The sequence below is a fragment of the Harpia harpyja genome, chromosome 8 (assembly GCF_026419915.1).
Source record: "Harpia harpyja isolate bHarHar1 chromosome 8, bHarHar1 primary haplotype, whole genome shotgun sequence".
Lineage (NCBI taxonomy): Eukaryota > Metazoa > Chordata > Aves > Accipitriformes > Accipitridae > Harpia > Harpia harpyja.
This window is the reverse complement of record NC_068947.1, coordinates 45,308,729-45,323,168: the sequence shown is the minus strand read 5'-3', so window position 1 is coordinate 45,323,168 and position 14,440 is coordinate 45,308,729. Positions and strand designations below refer to the sequence as shown.

The 14,440-nt window shown below is 45.9% G+C and overlaps 1 protein-coding gene across 6 annotated transcripts; it reads left to right on the top strand.

The window, feature by feature from the left end:
• Positions 1 to 43: 43 nt before the first annotated feature.
• On the top strand, positions 44 to 14,423 carry GPR161 (G protein-coupled receptor 161). 6 transcript variants are annotated; one of them, XM_052795233.1, is made up of 7 exons: positions 44 to 227; positions 2,220 to 2,307; positions 3,173 to 3,790; positions 4,324 to 5,048; positions 6,580 to 6,684; positions 9,412 to 9,531; positions 11,696 to 14,423. In XM_052795233.1, the coding sequence occupies exons 3-7, from the start codon at positions 3,351 to 3,353 to the stop codon at positions 11,941 to 11,943; spliced, it is 1,638 nt and encodes a 545-aa protein (XP_052651193.1). In that variant the 5' UTR covers positions 44 to 227; positions 2,220 to 2,307; positions 3,173 to 3,350; the 3' UTR covers positions 11,944 to 14,423. The 6 variants fall into 6 exon arrangements, with proteins under 6 accessions (XP_052651193.1, XP_052651194.1, XP_052651191.1 ...); XM_052795234.1 differs by lacking the exon at positions 44 to 227 and adding an exon at positions 1,555 to 1,617; XM_052795235.1 differs by lacking the exon at positions 44 to 227 and having other exon boundaries at positions 1,662 to 2,307; positions 3,173 to 3,281; positions 3,379 to 3,790.
• The last annotated feature ends 17 nt before the right edge of the window (positions 14,424 to 14,440 follow it).

Here is a 14,440-nt window from a genome sequence, read left to right as displayed (position 1 = left end):
CGCAGCCCGGAAGCCGTGCGGCGGCGGGAGGTGACGCACGGGGCGGGGACGGGGGACGGTGGCGGCGGGCCCCGCGCTGCTCTGCGCCCCCGGAGCCGTCGGGAGGGGGGTGTCTCCGGCCTTCTCTGCCCGGCGGTGCCGCGGTGGGCAGCTGGGCACGAAGAGCCGGCGAGCTCGCCTCAGCCCGCTGTTCCCGGGGTACCGGGCTGCAGCAGCCGGCGCAAAAGGTGCGTCTGCCCGGCGGGCCTTCGTGCCTCCAGCCGCATCCCCGGTGGTACCTCGCCCAGCCCAGCCCAGCCCGAGGGCGGCGGAGGGCTCTGGTCCTGCCACGGGGGCTGGGCGGCAGGATGCCTGCGGCGGTGCTGCCAACGGAAGGGCGAGAGGGGCTACGGGGAGCTCGGAAGCCCTGGTGGCCCCGGGCCGTTCTCCCTGGCCGCGCTCAATGGTTCAGCAAGCATTACCCGGCTCCAACGTACAGAGACCCTGTGCTGGTTTGGATATTACAGATGTGGGTGCATACATACGTGTGGAACCTCCTGTGCTGGTTGGATAGCTTCTTGAATGGCCTTTTAAAAAGGTCATGCTTTTACAGCATGGTAAGCTTAAAGTCCCATAGAAAAGTGTCGGTAGAAGTGGTTGAGAACAACACATAACTTACTATTCCAGCACTGGTGGCAGCATGCTGCTGTTGCTTTTCCGTGTCATCGAAAGGACAGAGTGGCTCCCCAGGAGCTTCCCTTAGCAGGGGGACACGATGCACAGTCCGGCTCCTTCTGCTGGACAGGCCAGGGCAAGCTAGGACAGCAGCCATGGGAATGTGACACCCCCCACACGTCATGAAAAACTCGGTCTCTTCCAAAGCACAGAGCAACCGAAGCACAGCAAACTCAAGCCAGACTGGTCATCCAGGCTATGGGGAAGCTGGGAATTGGGGATGTGACATATCATTGACCCTTTACACTGTGCTCACCCGTGTCTTGCTTCATGTGGGGGGGAAGAACTCCTCCCAAAATCTGCTCTGAGTTGCTTGTCATAGCGTTTCGGGGTCTAGGAGGTCTAGCAATTGGGATCAGCCCCTCTCTGCGACTGGCTCGCTCCATGGGCCGGGGCATGTCACTTCACCCGATCTGTGTAAAATGGATTCCCCCTCCCCTTCTAACCGGATCCCTGCGTTAGTCGGCGAAGGAGAGCTGCGAGGAGCCCTGCGGTGCCGGGGAGCGGCGGCTGTGCCGCGGGGTAGATGCGGTGCCCCCCTTCAGCCGGGGCGGAGCGGAGCGGCCCGGCCGGGCGAGCCCTCTGCCCGGGACGGGGCTGTCCTGGCGGCTCCCCGCAAGCCCCTGGCGTCGCAGGCCGAGACTCGGGGCCGGGCGGTGGGGGGAACCCGCCCGCTCGCCCGCCGGGGGGGGCGGCCGCAGAGAAAATGGCGGTCGGCGAGGCCGGGGAGGGGGCGCGGCGGGATGAGACGGCGGGGCGGGCCGGCGGGGAGGGGGCAGGGGCACGGCCGTGGCGGGGGAGGGTCGGGCCGCGGCTCGGGGCCTCTCTGCCGGCGGCGGCGGCTGTGGGGGGGTCCGGGGTGCTGTAACCCGAAACTTCCCGCTCTGGCGGCGGCGGCGGGCGGTGAGTGCGGTGCCGGCACCGGCGGACGGGACGGGGGCGGCGGGACCCGCTCGTCGCCGGGGTGTGTGTGTGTGTGTGTGTGGGTGTCGATGTCGATGGATGCCCGGGGCGGAGGACCCTGCCCCCGCCCTTTGTTCGCTGCCGGAGGGAGCGCGGGGGCAAAATGGCGACCCCCTGCCTCCTCCACCGTATCTCCGACTCGACACCGCTGGCTTTGTGCGTGCCGCCACGCCTGGCCGGGCTGCCCGCAGCCGGGCAGGGATGGATGGGATGCTCTCCCCGCCCCGGGCTGCACACCTCTCCCGGAGGCCTTCTCCTCCCCCCGGGGTGCAGCAGGGCCCTGAGGGGACGGGGGGCAGCAGCAGATGGCCCCGGCGTCGCTCGCGTAGGTAGCGGCCGCGGCCCCTCGGGGGTAGCCGCCTTTCCAAAACCGGCACCGGTCAAAAAGTGTTGGAAAGGCTCGCAGAGGTGGTGCAGGCGTGCTAAGAGAGAAACTTGAGGAGAAGCGGTGTTGCAAACAGTCGGCAGACAGCTGCGCTAGAGAAGAGCTAAGTTGTGTTTTACAAAGCATGGCCCAGTAATGTCTTTAATTATGCTCTTAGGAAGCACAGATTAAAATGGAAAAAACGCGGCTCTCCAGCCTGACATTGCTGCCTGAGGCCACAGCAGCCGCGCAGACGAAGCCTTTCTGTGAGTACTCCTGCCCGTTTGGGAGCCGTGGGTGGGCACAGCCACAGAGTTAGCCAAGATAACTTTCCCCGAGTCCCTGATTTCCAAGAAATGCTAACATCAACTCTATATTAATTGGTGGACTCTTTAGTTTTCTGGTTTGCATATTTGCATTGTTTGGTGGTGCTTTTTCTTCAGTATGCTGGCCTGCAGATGGGTGAAGGATTGAATGAAGTGGGTAGGAGTGCCTGTTGGAGGCAGCGGGGAGAAAGCTGCTAAGGAACTGGGAGAAATACCGGGGTTTCACAGAACGAGGTTGTGAGTCAGTGGGATGGATGCTAACACTGAGAAGTCAAGGGTTAAAGGTTCTCAAACATTTCTGTAGGGTGAACCGCAGCTTAATGCAAGGAAATGTCTTTTGAACCTCATGTACAGAAAGCCAGTTCCCCCAGTCCTTTGGCAGTAAAATAGAATCACCGCTGTAGCTAAGGTGATTATGAACATGGAGAAGCGATGTTAGGAGAGTACATGCAATGATCCCCGAGTCTTTGAATGTTACTTAGCAACTGTTAAGAAAGAGTCAGCAGGGTATGACTAGCTAGGCATCCACAGACCACCAGCAAATACTGTATAGGCAGAATATAAGGTAACAATCAGAGTAAATGGGCAGAATTAAAAAAAAGTAAGTTACTTTTTTTAAAGTGAGAGAAACAAAGACTGGTAGTGACATTCTTGTTGTTTCTTCACAGCCTAGATGAAGGGACTGGGTGAGATGTACAGGTGATTAGTATGGCTTAGAAACAAGTAAGATCATTAGAAACTGTGAAAGTAAAATGTGCTAATTTTCTTCCTTGTTTCCCCCCTTCCACCTCTTTTTGTCTTTCAGTTTCTTCCCTGTTCTAGGCTTGGCACTGTCATTGACCTCTTTGGTGTACCCATAGGCAATTTCCTGCCCCTTCACTTTCCCTTCTAAAATGGTTTCCTGCATCCTACAGGTAAATTTTAATTAACACAGGCAAAAGGGCCTCCAGTCTTTGGAGAGAGCTTGAAGAAATCTTGCCCGAATGTTTCTGAGCGTTGTTCTGCTTCTAGCTGCTCATCATGTCTTGGCTGCTCCGGCTCTGCACGCTCTGACCATGAGCAGCAATTCCTCCCTCAGCAATGTGAAGGGCCTGAGGAACCTCACCACACAGGAAGACGGGGCGGTCAGAGTCACTGAGTCCATTGCTATAATCGTCATTGCTATTTTCATCTGTTTGGGCAACTTGGTGATTGTCGTCACCCTATATCGGAAGTCTTACCTTCTCACATTGAGCAACAAGTTTGTGTTCAGCCTGACCCTCTCCAACTTTCTACTCTCTGTATTGGTGCTACCTTTCGTCGTCACCAGCTCCATCAGGCGAGAATGGATCTTCGGAGTTGTTTGGTGCAATTTCTCAGCCCTGCTCTACATGCTGATCAGCTCAGCCAGCATGCTTACTCTTGGACTCATAGCTATAGACCGGTAAGCAGCTCTTTTCTAATGAATCATAACGAATTGACTAGTCATTCCATAGAGTGACTCGTTGGCTGCTCATAGAGTTGAGAAACACTGCAGTGGATAACGCTGCTTACCATTGTAGTGTCATTATTCCTTCAGCCCTGTGTGAAATTTTGATACAGAACAGAAGAAGGTGATGTCATCAATAATGCAAAATGTGGACATGCATCTAGAGTTTTTTAAAGCTATTGATGGTATAATAACATACTACTTGAGAAACAAGAAATAATGACTTAAAATTCCAGATTATACCCTAAGCATGCACTCACAGGTAGGGACAGATTTAATAGCTGCATGTGTGCCTTCAGCTAAGTTTTACAATCTTGACTGCAAGGATATGTATTTTTACATGTAATTATTTTTATAAACAGGGTCCCTGAGGCTGCTTCAAGGTTTGGAGAAAAGAGAACTAGAAATCAACATCATTAAAATATGTTCCTTTTTTTTATTGTACGTCTTTTGTGGTCCTGTTGACTCTTTCTTTTCTTTTCCACCAGGTACTATGCTGTGCTGTACCCGATGGTTTACCCGATGAAGATAACAGGCAACAGAGCAGTGGTAGCTCTTGTGTATGTGTGGCTACATTCCCTTATTGGCTGCCTCCCTCCCCTTTTCGGCTGGTCGTCTTTGGAGTTTGACCAATTCAAGTGGATGTGTGTGGCGGCCTGGCATAAAGAGGCTGGTTACACTGCCTTTTGGCAGATCTGGTGTGCGTTGCTGCCTTTTGTGGTCATGATGATCTGCTATGGATTCATATTCCGTGTGGCAAGGATTAAGGCCCGCAAAATCCACTGTGGTAGCATTGTCATTGTGGAGGAGGACTCCCAGAGGAACGGGAGGAAGAACTCCAGCACCTCCACATCCTCTTCTGGCAGCCGAAGGAACGCTTTCCAAGGGGTTGTCTACTCAGCCAACCAGTGCAAAGCTTTCATAACCATCTTGGTTGTCATCGGTGCTTTCGTGATTACGTGGGGGCCTTACATGGTAGTAATTACATCAGAGGCACTTTGGGGAAAAAATAGTATTTCTCCTGCCTTGGAGACATTAGCTACATGGTTGTCGTTTTCCAGTGCCATTTGCCATCCACTAATTTATGGACTGTGGAACAAGACAGTGCGCAAGGAACTACTAGGAATGTGCTTTGGGGATCGGTATTATCGCGAGTCCTTTGTTCAGCGGCATAGGACATCGAGATTATTCAGCATTTCCAATAGGATCACAGGTAAGATGCGTGGCTGCAAAAGGCACTCTTCCTTAATACCAGTAAGAGCAAGGCTTAATGTCTGCATGTGCTTGTCATGTTTCAGGGCTCTAAACAGAGAGGGATGTTTCTGGAGGTCTCAGCAGTCTTTTGTTCAGGTTATCATAGACACTTGAAAGGAGAAATTTTTTTTGTAGGAGTTAACCTCTTTCTCCTACTCTAGTAAAATTTTCTCTGCCAGAGAAGACATAGTGATGAGGTTAATAAAAATAATTTATTTTCTTCTCTCTCAAGCATTTCCTTTCACGTGCCTACTGTTTTGTGTTACCCAGATTTGAGCACTAGCAATAGTACATTTTACAGCACCACTTCTTTGATTCCTGGCTTTATGCTACAACTCTTTGAGATCCACTGAAGTTACACTGGTGTTACTATTTCTGTAAATTCAGTTCGTAGGCTTAATGATTGTGAAGAAAAGATCACGAACAAAGTAAAACCATGTAAAAGAGTAAAACTATTTGATGTCTCCCCAAGTTGCAGGCTGGAAGCTTCAGTTGCTCAGTTTGTTTTTTTTTTTTTAAAGTAGCAATGCAACAAAATTCTGATTTTTGGTCATTTTCCTGGTCCTGTTCAGAAGCTTCCAAAAATAGGACATCTTCATTGGGTCCCTTGAGATATTTCATGCAGAGGCAGGAACTGAAGTTACTTAATTGGGAAGGAAGATCTAAAATGCAGAAGGAAGGGGAGAGCAGGAAGGCATCCATTATCTTTTCTTCAACCTGGGATCACTGGGAGAGACTCCCATCTAAATGAAAGAGTTCTGCAGCTGCAGGCATGTCACAAGCTGCAGGAGCTTTGGCAAATCTGTATCCAGCAGATGCTATGGATGAATACATTGGGAACTGAGGTGGGAGGGAAAAGACAGGAAATTTTTTTCTCTTTCCAAGCGATAGGAAGCCAACAGCTTGAAATTTATCAGGTGTATTAGCTGAAGGCTGATAGGGAGGGGAAAAAAAAAACGCAACCAAACCCACAACAAAATCTTGAAGTGGGATCCAAAGACAGCACCTTTGTAAGAATCCTAGAATCTCCTCCCTTCTTGTTTTGGGGATTTGAAAGAAGCCAGGCATCTCGGTGCCCCAGCCTTGCACATGAGCTTCCTGCCACACTAATGGCCTGTCACAGCTGCTGCTGGCCGCCAGGTTATTCTCTGTCTAGAAGGTGTCTGGCAAATATCCCCATCTCTCTGAGTGCGTATGCTCTGTGTTCAGCCTGTCTGGCTGATAAAAAACATGCAATTGCAAAAAGAGTAGAGGGAGATGGTGCAGGTAGAAAGGAGACTTGCTATATGGAAAGACTCCAAGGATACCTGAAAGCTGCTGACTGGATTTCTAAGGCTGGAAGTCCAGATGCTGTACACTCTGGATCAGCTGGGTAAGTTTTATACATAGAATAATAAATAAGGCAGTAGAGTGGGTATTACTGGAAGAGGGTTTTTCTATTACAGACCCCTTATCATTCATTGTGTAAGAAGAACAAAACTCTCTTGCAGATTTGGGACTCTCTCCTCATCTCACTGCCCTCATGGCAGGTGGGCGGCCACTAGGAAACAGCAGCAGCACAGGAGACACAGGTTTCAGCTGCTCACAGGATTCAGGTAACTAAAAGTCTCTTGCTCTCTTTTCTTGGGCAGAAGATTGCACTTGTAACTTGGCAGAACTCTCTGGGATAGTCTGTATTTACACACACAGATGTCTCTTGGTGGATGGATGACATGAAGCATCTGTTCCAGCTGTTCCAACAAAACTGCTGCAGTTGCCTTTTGCCTTCCTTGCTCTCAATATATTTACTTGCAAAATACTGTTTACTCGAAGGAATGGTGACCCTCCCTTGATAATGTGCCCTGGGAACAGGACTGACTGCTTTTGTGCCCTTCTTTAGTTTCTATCATTCTTCAGGGACTTTCCCTGTATCCACGAGGAACAGAGTGACAAAGTGCTGTGGAGAATGTGCTTCTCTGTTTCCTAGTTTGTAAGAGACCTTGTGTTGTTCATCCTGCAGTGTAAACATAAACACTTAGGATGGTTTCAGGTTATGATTTCATCACTAAAGATCTCTCAATTGAAGCTGGTTTGGAAAAGGGAAGAAGAGTTCTGCCAGTAATTTTCTATCCAGAACTGTAGCTAGATTTTTCTGGCAGTTAATTCAGCTATCACTCCTTAACTGCACCACAGTTACTTTAAAGAGTATTTCTGCTCTAGAGACACCAGATGGTGATCTTCTAACATTTGCTTGGTGTTAGAGGTTTGTTTCTTACTTTTGTAAAGGAAGTCTATGGAGCTGGGATTTATTTTGGTAGTTGTTTTACGCTGGTGGTTTTATGCCTGTTGTGGGTATTCTGCAGCTGTATGTGATAAAAGGAGATTAGCATCCTGGTAAACCTGTCTCAGTTAAGAGAATGTTGTGTTATCATCTTTTGAGGAATGGTACTGAGCAGTTTAAAGAAATTAACAAACTAAATACATACCGAATGCTGTTAGAAGTGCCACTGGGTTATGGAGGGGGTACAGTCCATAGCCTGGGACTGGATATACAGTGATCCACTGTGAAACACTGTTTCACTGGGTGCCTTTACTGTGAGGAACTAAAGAGCAGAAAGAAGTCATAGTCCCTCTTCAATGCTGCCTGCTGCTGTACATGATCCTGTGTCCTGCGATGCAGTTGCGTCTTTCTCTGCCCTGGCAAACAGAAGCTGGGCTTTTCATGTTGTCAAAAAGAGGTGAAATAGTATGAGAGGAAAAAAAATCTGAGTGGTGCCAGCTGTACACAAAATATGAAATGAGACCTGAGTCCTAATTGCTACAAGTACTGCCTTAAGATCAATTAGTCCAAGGATGAAGGTCCACCCTGTAAGAATAAGAGGCTAGTCTCTTCACTGGCATCATCTGAAAAAAAAAAAATGCACCAAACTAGTGCATTTGAAAAAATGTGCTAAAATTCTGCTTCATGGAAGAAAGTATCTCTTTTTTCCTAGTGTCACCCTTCCATTGCACACTACATTTCTGAGGAGGATCCGGTACCCTTAGAGATCAGTAAGAGTCTACTGTTTTCAGTAGACAGCCTCAAACCCAGCTGATCCACAGAACAGCACAGAAAGTTGTTAGCTTATTTGGGACTGTGTATTAGGGCAGAAGCTCATTCTCTTTCTTGTATGCTGGAGGGAGATGTATGACGTAACACACAAGTTTCACCTTAAAAAGTTTATCACTTTGCTATATCACAATGAATTGTCAGCAAAGACTAGACCCGTGGAGCAGTATGTTGTCTAGAGGTACACCCACAGTGATGTCTTTCACTTTCTGTAAAATAGGTGGTGGAACATGTCCTTATTGTGAAAAGAATAAATTCGGGGGTCAAAAGCAGTCAAGTGGGTGAAGAGGGATGTGAAGCCACTGCCTGGAGGAGTTACGAAACCTGTGAAGGCTCTTTGTCCTAGGCCTGTTGTCACATCACAGGAGTAAATGGACTGATAGTAAAGTGTCACACGTCGAATGTGTGCAAGCTGTGTCTTCCAACAGCAGCTTCCCTGAGGACTGCTCACTCAGCACTGTCCTAGTGTCTCCCTGAAATGCTTGCTCTGCTTCTCTCTTACACAGCAGGGACCAGCATTGCAAGGGAGATCTAGGCTACAGTCTTGGTCTTTGTGTGAAAGCATTGCAGAGATGCCAAGATGAATTTCCTTGTGCTTGTAAACTCTATTTTATATTGGAAAGGTGCAAAGCAAATGCAGGGAGGTGAAATAAAAGAGAGACTCCTAAACTGCAAAAAAGACTCATTAGACAAAAACAATTCCCAACCAGCAAAGGATTTTTCCCCATTAAAATACACTTCAAGAAAGTCAAAATAGGTTATTAGAGACAAACTAAATTGAACAGAAAAACTCTCCAGTTCAGATTTCCATCCAGGTCTGATTACAAGCATGACATTTGGCAGCTATGGTCATCTGCCTCTCAGGTAGCCATTGTTAGCCTCTTGTCTTCATCAGGAAATGGGGGAAATTGCCCTCAACTTTACCCTTTATTTACTAAAGGTAAGGTTTCACCTTTGTCTGCTGTCCTATTGACATTATAAGCTCTGCAGCTGAGCATTTCGGAGCTGCTGGAGGTTTTAGATGGCTAATGAGAAAAGATTTTCAAATCCTTCAAATGAAAACTGTGACCTCATTCTTTTTATGTGCAGTGTTTAATTTGAGCTGAGATTTACTCAAAAGCTGCGTTTAGACATCTTTTGAAGGAACTGCTATAAACTGAAAAGTTTTTGTCACCACTTAAATATTGTATCCAGGTGTTATTTTGTTTTGCCTGAGAACTCTGCTTTGTTTCAGGAACAGATACAATGCTTCTTGAAGATTATAGCTCAGATGGCCCTCTTGCCCCACACTGCATCTGTCCTCCTCGAAGGAGGAGTTCGGTGACATTTGAAGATGAAGTAGAGCAAATTAAAGGTGGGTTTAGTGGTAAGCATAGAAATGCTCAGAACCAACTATATTGCCTGCTCAGGCAGCCTCCCAGGACCTTCAGAATTGCCTTAAAATATATCTGACCACTGTTCACGTTGACAGACCTGATCATCCATGCAGGTACAACAGAAGGTAAGATCAGGTCTTTCTTCCACTTCTCAAGTAGCAACAGACAAGGACAAGAGTTAGAAGCTGGGATTCCCTGCATACATGTCATTTATGTTGCACAGCAGTATCCTCTCTGCAACTGCACTTATCTGGTGGCTATTGTCTGGTTTGTGTTTCTCAGGGAATACGTTTTCCTGCCCTCATACTTTGATTCCGTTATCCCAGTATTTCTCATTTGCTGTCTCCTCTCAAATTTGTCATTCGGATGTTGAAATGCTTCCATTTCAGACTTTAATGGTCTGAATATAATTTCATTCTGTTTCATTTACTTTTTTTACTTAACTTTTACTTCACTTACTTAGTATGTTTCTCAGCAGATATGGGTGAAAATAGATGAACCACATGCACTTTTTTTTCAGTCAACTCACTTGATTCTGTGTTAGCAAAGTGTTGCTGTGATCATCTGTAAAATACGGCAAAGTTAGTTTAATTTAAGCTGATAGTTACGATAATATGAACTAGAAGACTTGATAATAACAACTGAATTTACTAAACAATAAATGTGGACAGTAAAAAAATGAGCAGAATGCCTTTAAAAATCAAGTAATAAAACCTGACTGATTTAGAATCATAGAATCATAGAATCATTTCGGTTGGAAAAGACCTTCAAGATCATCAAGTCCAACCATTAACCATGCCCCCTAAACCATGCCCTGGAGTACCCTATCCACTCGCTTTTTGAATACCTCCAGGGATGGTGACTACCTCCAGGGATGGTGACTAAATTTTTATGATTCTGAAATACGGAGAAGATACTTTCTGTGGAATTTGCTCTTCAAACATCTTGGCAAAATTCACTTTTGCCCTCTTCCCAGCATGAGCTGATTATTTCCTTGGACAAATACATTACTATACATTTCCCATTATCTTTCTGAGTGATTACGTAGGGGCAGGCATCTAATTTTTTGTGCAGTTCAGTGAAGGAGGGAGGTCTTAGTGCAAAAGTTCCCCACAGGTTTAGCAATTCTCCCTGGTATGTCTCGGGGTTTTCAGGCTCTCTCAGACTTTAAATTATTTCAGCAGCCACACTGAAGAACTACATTTAGGACAAACACCTGTGTTGCTTGACATGGTGGGTAGAGAGGTATATAGACGCTACAAAAGCACCTACATCAACACTGAAGAGCAGGTGTATCCAAGGTAATAAAAGGTTAGGAAGAAGCATACTGCTGTCTGCAGCTGCAGTCTTCAACCTCTACTGGCATGGAGAGCTCTACAACTTCCCCACTGGAAGTGGAAGTAGGTCCCACAGTGTGGCTGGAACAAATTTAAGCCTAAGGACAGCAGACTGCTGATTTTAATCACTACTTGGAAGAAGCCCTTGGAATTTGGGGACTGATAATCCATAAACACAGTGTCTGGTGTTTGGGCTTAAAACATAGTATAAAATAGCTCTTAAACTGCACTGTTCATGTCAGCGAAGTGCAAGATCTTGGTCCAAATGCACTGAGAATCCCTGTAATGCTACAAGCTGTGCTTACAGCAGAGGAAGTACAAATTGAGGGTTCTGTTCCTGTCTTCTGCATGAATTCTTCCCTGATGCCAGACAAGTCCCATTGTCTCTAATCCTGGGGACTAGGTAGTAAGCAGAAATCAGGCCGTTGACTTCAGTTGGGTACAAATTCAGACCAATAAAATCCTGCGTGCATAGGTTCAGATTCAGAAAATCATTCAACATACACTGAATTCAAAGTTAAATGTGTATAAGCAGTTTGCTTCATCAGATCATATTTCTTTCACTTGAATTGGAGGTAATCTTTCTCTGCTTGCCCTATCGAGGTCACTCTGAAGCTTTATGTTCATCGAATGGTTTAGGAACCCTGGGTATCATTGGTAAATGTGCTCTGTAGTGTAGTTATTTTGCAGAGGGCATGATCATACCTTTACAAAAGGATCAGTATTAGTCTTCAAGCATTTGCGCAGCCATGCTGATTGCTTGCTAATTTTCTGATATGTTGCTTTGCCTTTTTTTTTTTTCCAGAAGCTGCAAAGAATTCTGTTCTTCATGTAAAAGCCGAAGTCCATAAATCTCTGGACAGTTATGCATCCAGTTTAGCAAGAGCTATTGAAGCTGATGTGAAAATCAGCCTGTTTGGGGAAGATGCTTTACCAGGAGCTCTGTTCCCTGTGCGGACTCTGCCAGGAAGCAGTATGAACACACGGCGTGGTACCAGGCCCCATGCTAACCAAAGACTTAAGTTGCAGAGCATCGATGAAGGGAATATTTGACAGGAGCACTGGAGTAAGAAAACAGAATGAAACCACTAGGCGGGACCTACTACAGCTGTCAGTGTTTCAACAGAAGCAGGATACCTTGTAGGGATGTTTTCAGTGTTTTTTCAACACTTGAAAACCAGCTGAATTCTGGTACTTACATCAGCATTTTACAGCAGTATTCATTTACTGTTTAGGGTGCTATTGACTCTTTTGTGCCATGTCTTAAATCTATCATACAGTGCACAGGAATGCAGGGTTTGGTTTCATCGACCAGATTACATTAGTCTGTTGAATCTTGGGTCCATTATTGGCCAAAGCCAATACAGGAATGAAAAAGTATGTGCAGTGTTTAATTTGTTATTGCATTGATCCTTTTCTGACCACCAAGATAATCAGTTTATACTTGATAGCTGGAGTGCTCTGATAGGAGCTTGTGCATTGGATACTACATACAGCCTTACTATCACAGACTCCCAAATGAGGAGCATGGTCTTCACTAAGGGCAAAACCTGAACTTTTCAGAGAGCTCATGCAGATTATGGTCCTACTTACCCTTGCTAGTGGATATTTCTGGCTGTTCAGCCATCAGAATGCTAGATCTGAAACTGGATTGTGCATTGCTTCTGTGTTACGAGACGTCAGCTTCTCTAGATGTAATGGGTGGGAGCAGACCTGTGCTGGAAATATCACAGAGATGGTATATGAGAACATCATCAATGCAGAGTTCTTAGTTTCTCTGAGAACTTCAGTTCACTTCCCTGGTTTTGCTTTTACTAAAAGGGCACTCTATGGCTGTGGTAAACTTGACGGAATATAAATAAGGTATTACCACTTCATATTCAGGATTCATCTTTTCTAGAGAGAAAAGTTCTATGAGGTTGGTTTTTTGTTTTTTTTTTTTTTTAATCGTGAGGGAATGTAGTATTTAAGCTATAGTTACCTCAGTGCGTATATTTCTTGGAGTATTAATTCATTAATCTCTAAAATAAGAACATTTGGCACTTATATTGCACTTTGCGTGTTCTTAAGCACTGTACAGACGTTACATTGTTAGGCCTTTGTGAGAGGGTTGATCAACCCTGCTTGCCAAAGAAAGGGAACTTGGCAACAGTCAAGCTGCTGGCAATCAAACAAGCTGCAGAGGTGGAAAGGTTTGTTACGAGAAGAGGGATAAGGTGGATTGTGCGAGCATGCCGGGCTTGAGGAACCTTTCTGTGCCTTCCTGGGCTGGCCACTTTCTTACTTTGTGGGGGTTACAGCCCTGCCTTGCTTCTTATTTTGAAGAGAGGGAGACATAAGTGAGCAGGATAATTTGCAGGATTTGCAATTGTGTCTGCAACTCTGTGTCTGTTCCCCCATGCCTCCACCTTTCCCCAGAAGTGGTTTGTATGAGTTTTTACTGCAGGTTGTTTGGAAATCAGGAGCAGGATGTTTCCATCTGGGCAAAAACTGTGTGTACGCTTGTTAAATTATGGCTGTGTGCGACTGACTTGGAGGCACAGAAGCAAAGTGTTTTTGAGGCAGAGCCTCAGTCCAGTACTGTATTTAGACATCCTATTTCTCTGTGTTCCTAACTCAGAAATATATTTCAGCACAAGCTTATGTCCATGTCTGGACAAAGGAGCTTGACTTCATGAACTAGCCTGAATCCCATTGCATTCCCATGTAAGCTATAACTGCATGCTTAAAATTCAGTACATGGTTTGCTAAGAACAGGCTGTTAAAGCAAGAACACTTAAGCACCAGTAAGATGGCTTTTTGCATAATGCAGGAATGAAACGACTACTAATAGTGAGGTCCTCACTCCTGTGTTTTTTTCTTCTAGTGTGTTAGATAAATTGGCACCTGTGGGCACTCACTGAAAAAAAAAAAAATTAAAATCCCAGTATTTGCCAGGAAATGCCCTGCACTGACATCATTATTGCTGTCATTATCATTACAATCACCGTTGCTCATAGTACTCAGCACTCCTTAAGGTATACACTTGCCTCAGATGGCTTGGAGTACTTTACCTGTATCCCTTTTATTTCATATTCCTGTTTCAAAACAAGGTGAGCAAAGTTGTTGCTGAATGTGAAAAGGGCACACAAGAGGACGTATGCATTGTGGTGAAGTCAGTGCTAGCCCAAAGCGGTGTATATTGAGGAGAGGAGAAGTTCCAAGGCACGTGTGAAAGCACAAAATTGTTAGTATTGTGTAAAAAGCGCATTTTCACACAGGTACTGAGCCAAACTTGGCCTTTAGACAGGCTAGTGGAGTTGTATCAGTTTACACCATGACCGAATTTGGCTGTCAGTGTTACTTTCACTAATCTGTTGCTTAGTGTAAATGTTGTTAAATATTTTTGTACACGCATTATAGCCTTTCCGTAATTGTTATTACCAGAGTCATTATCTCACTTGAATTGTCATTAACAAAAGCAGTAATTAAGAGATGCACACATTTTGTAAAGTTGTATTCCCCATCTTAAATACAAAAGAAAGAAAACCTTCTTTCCAGCTTCCAATGG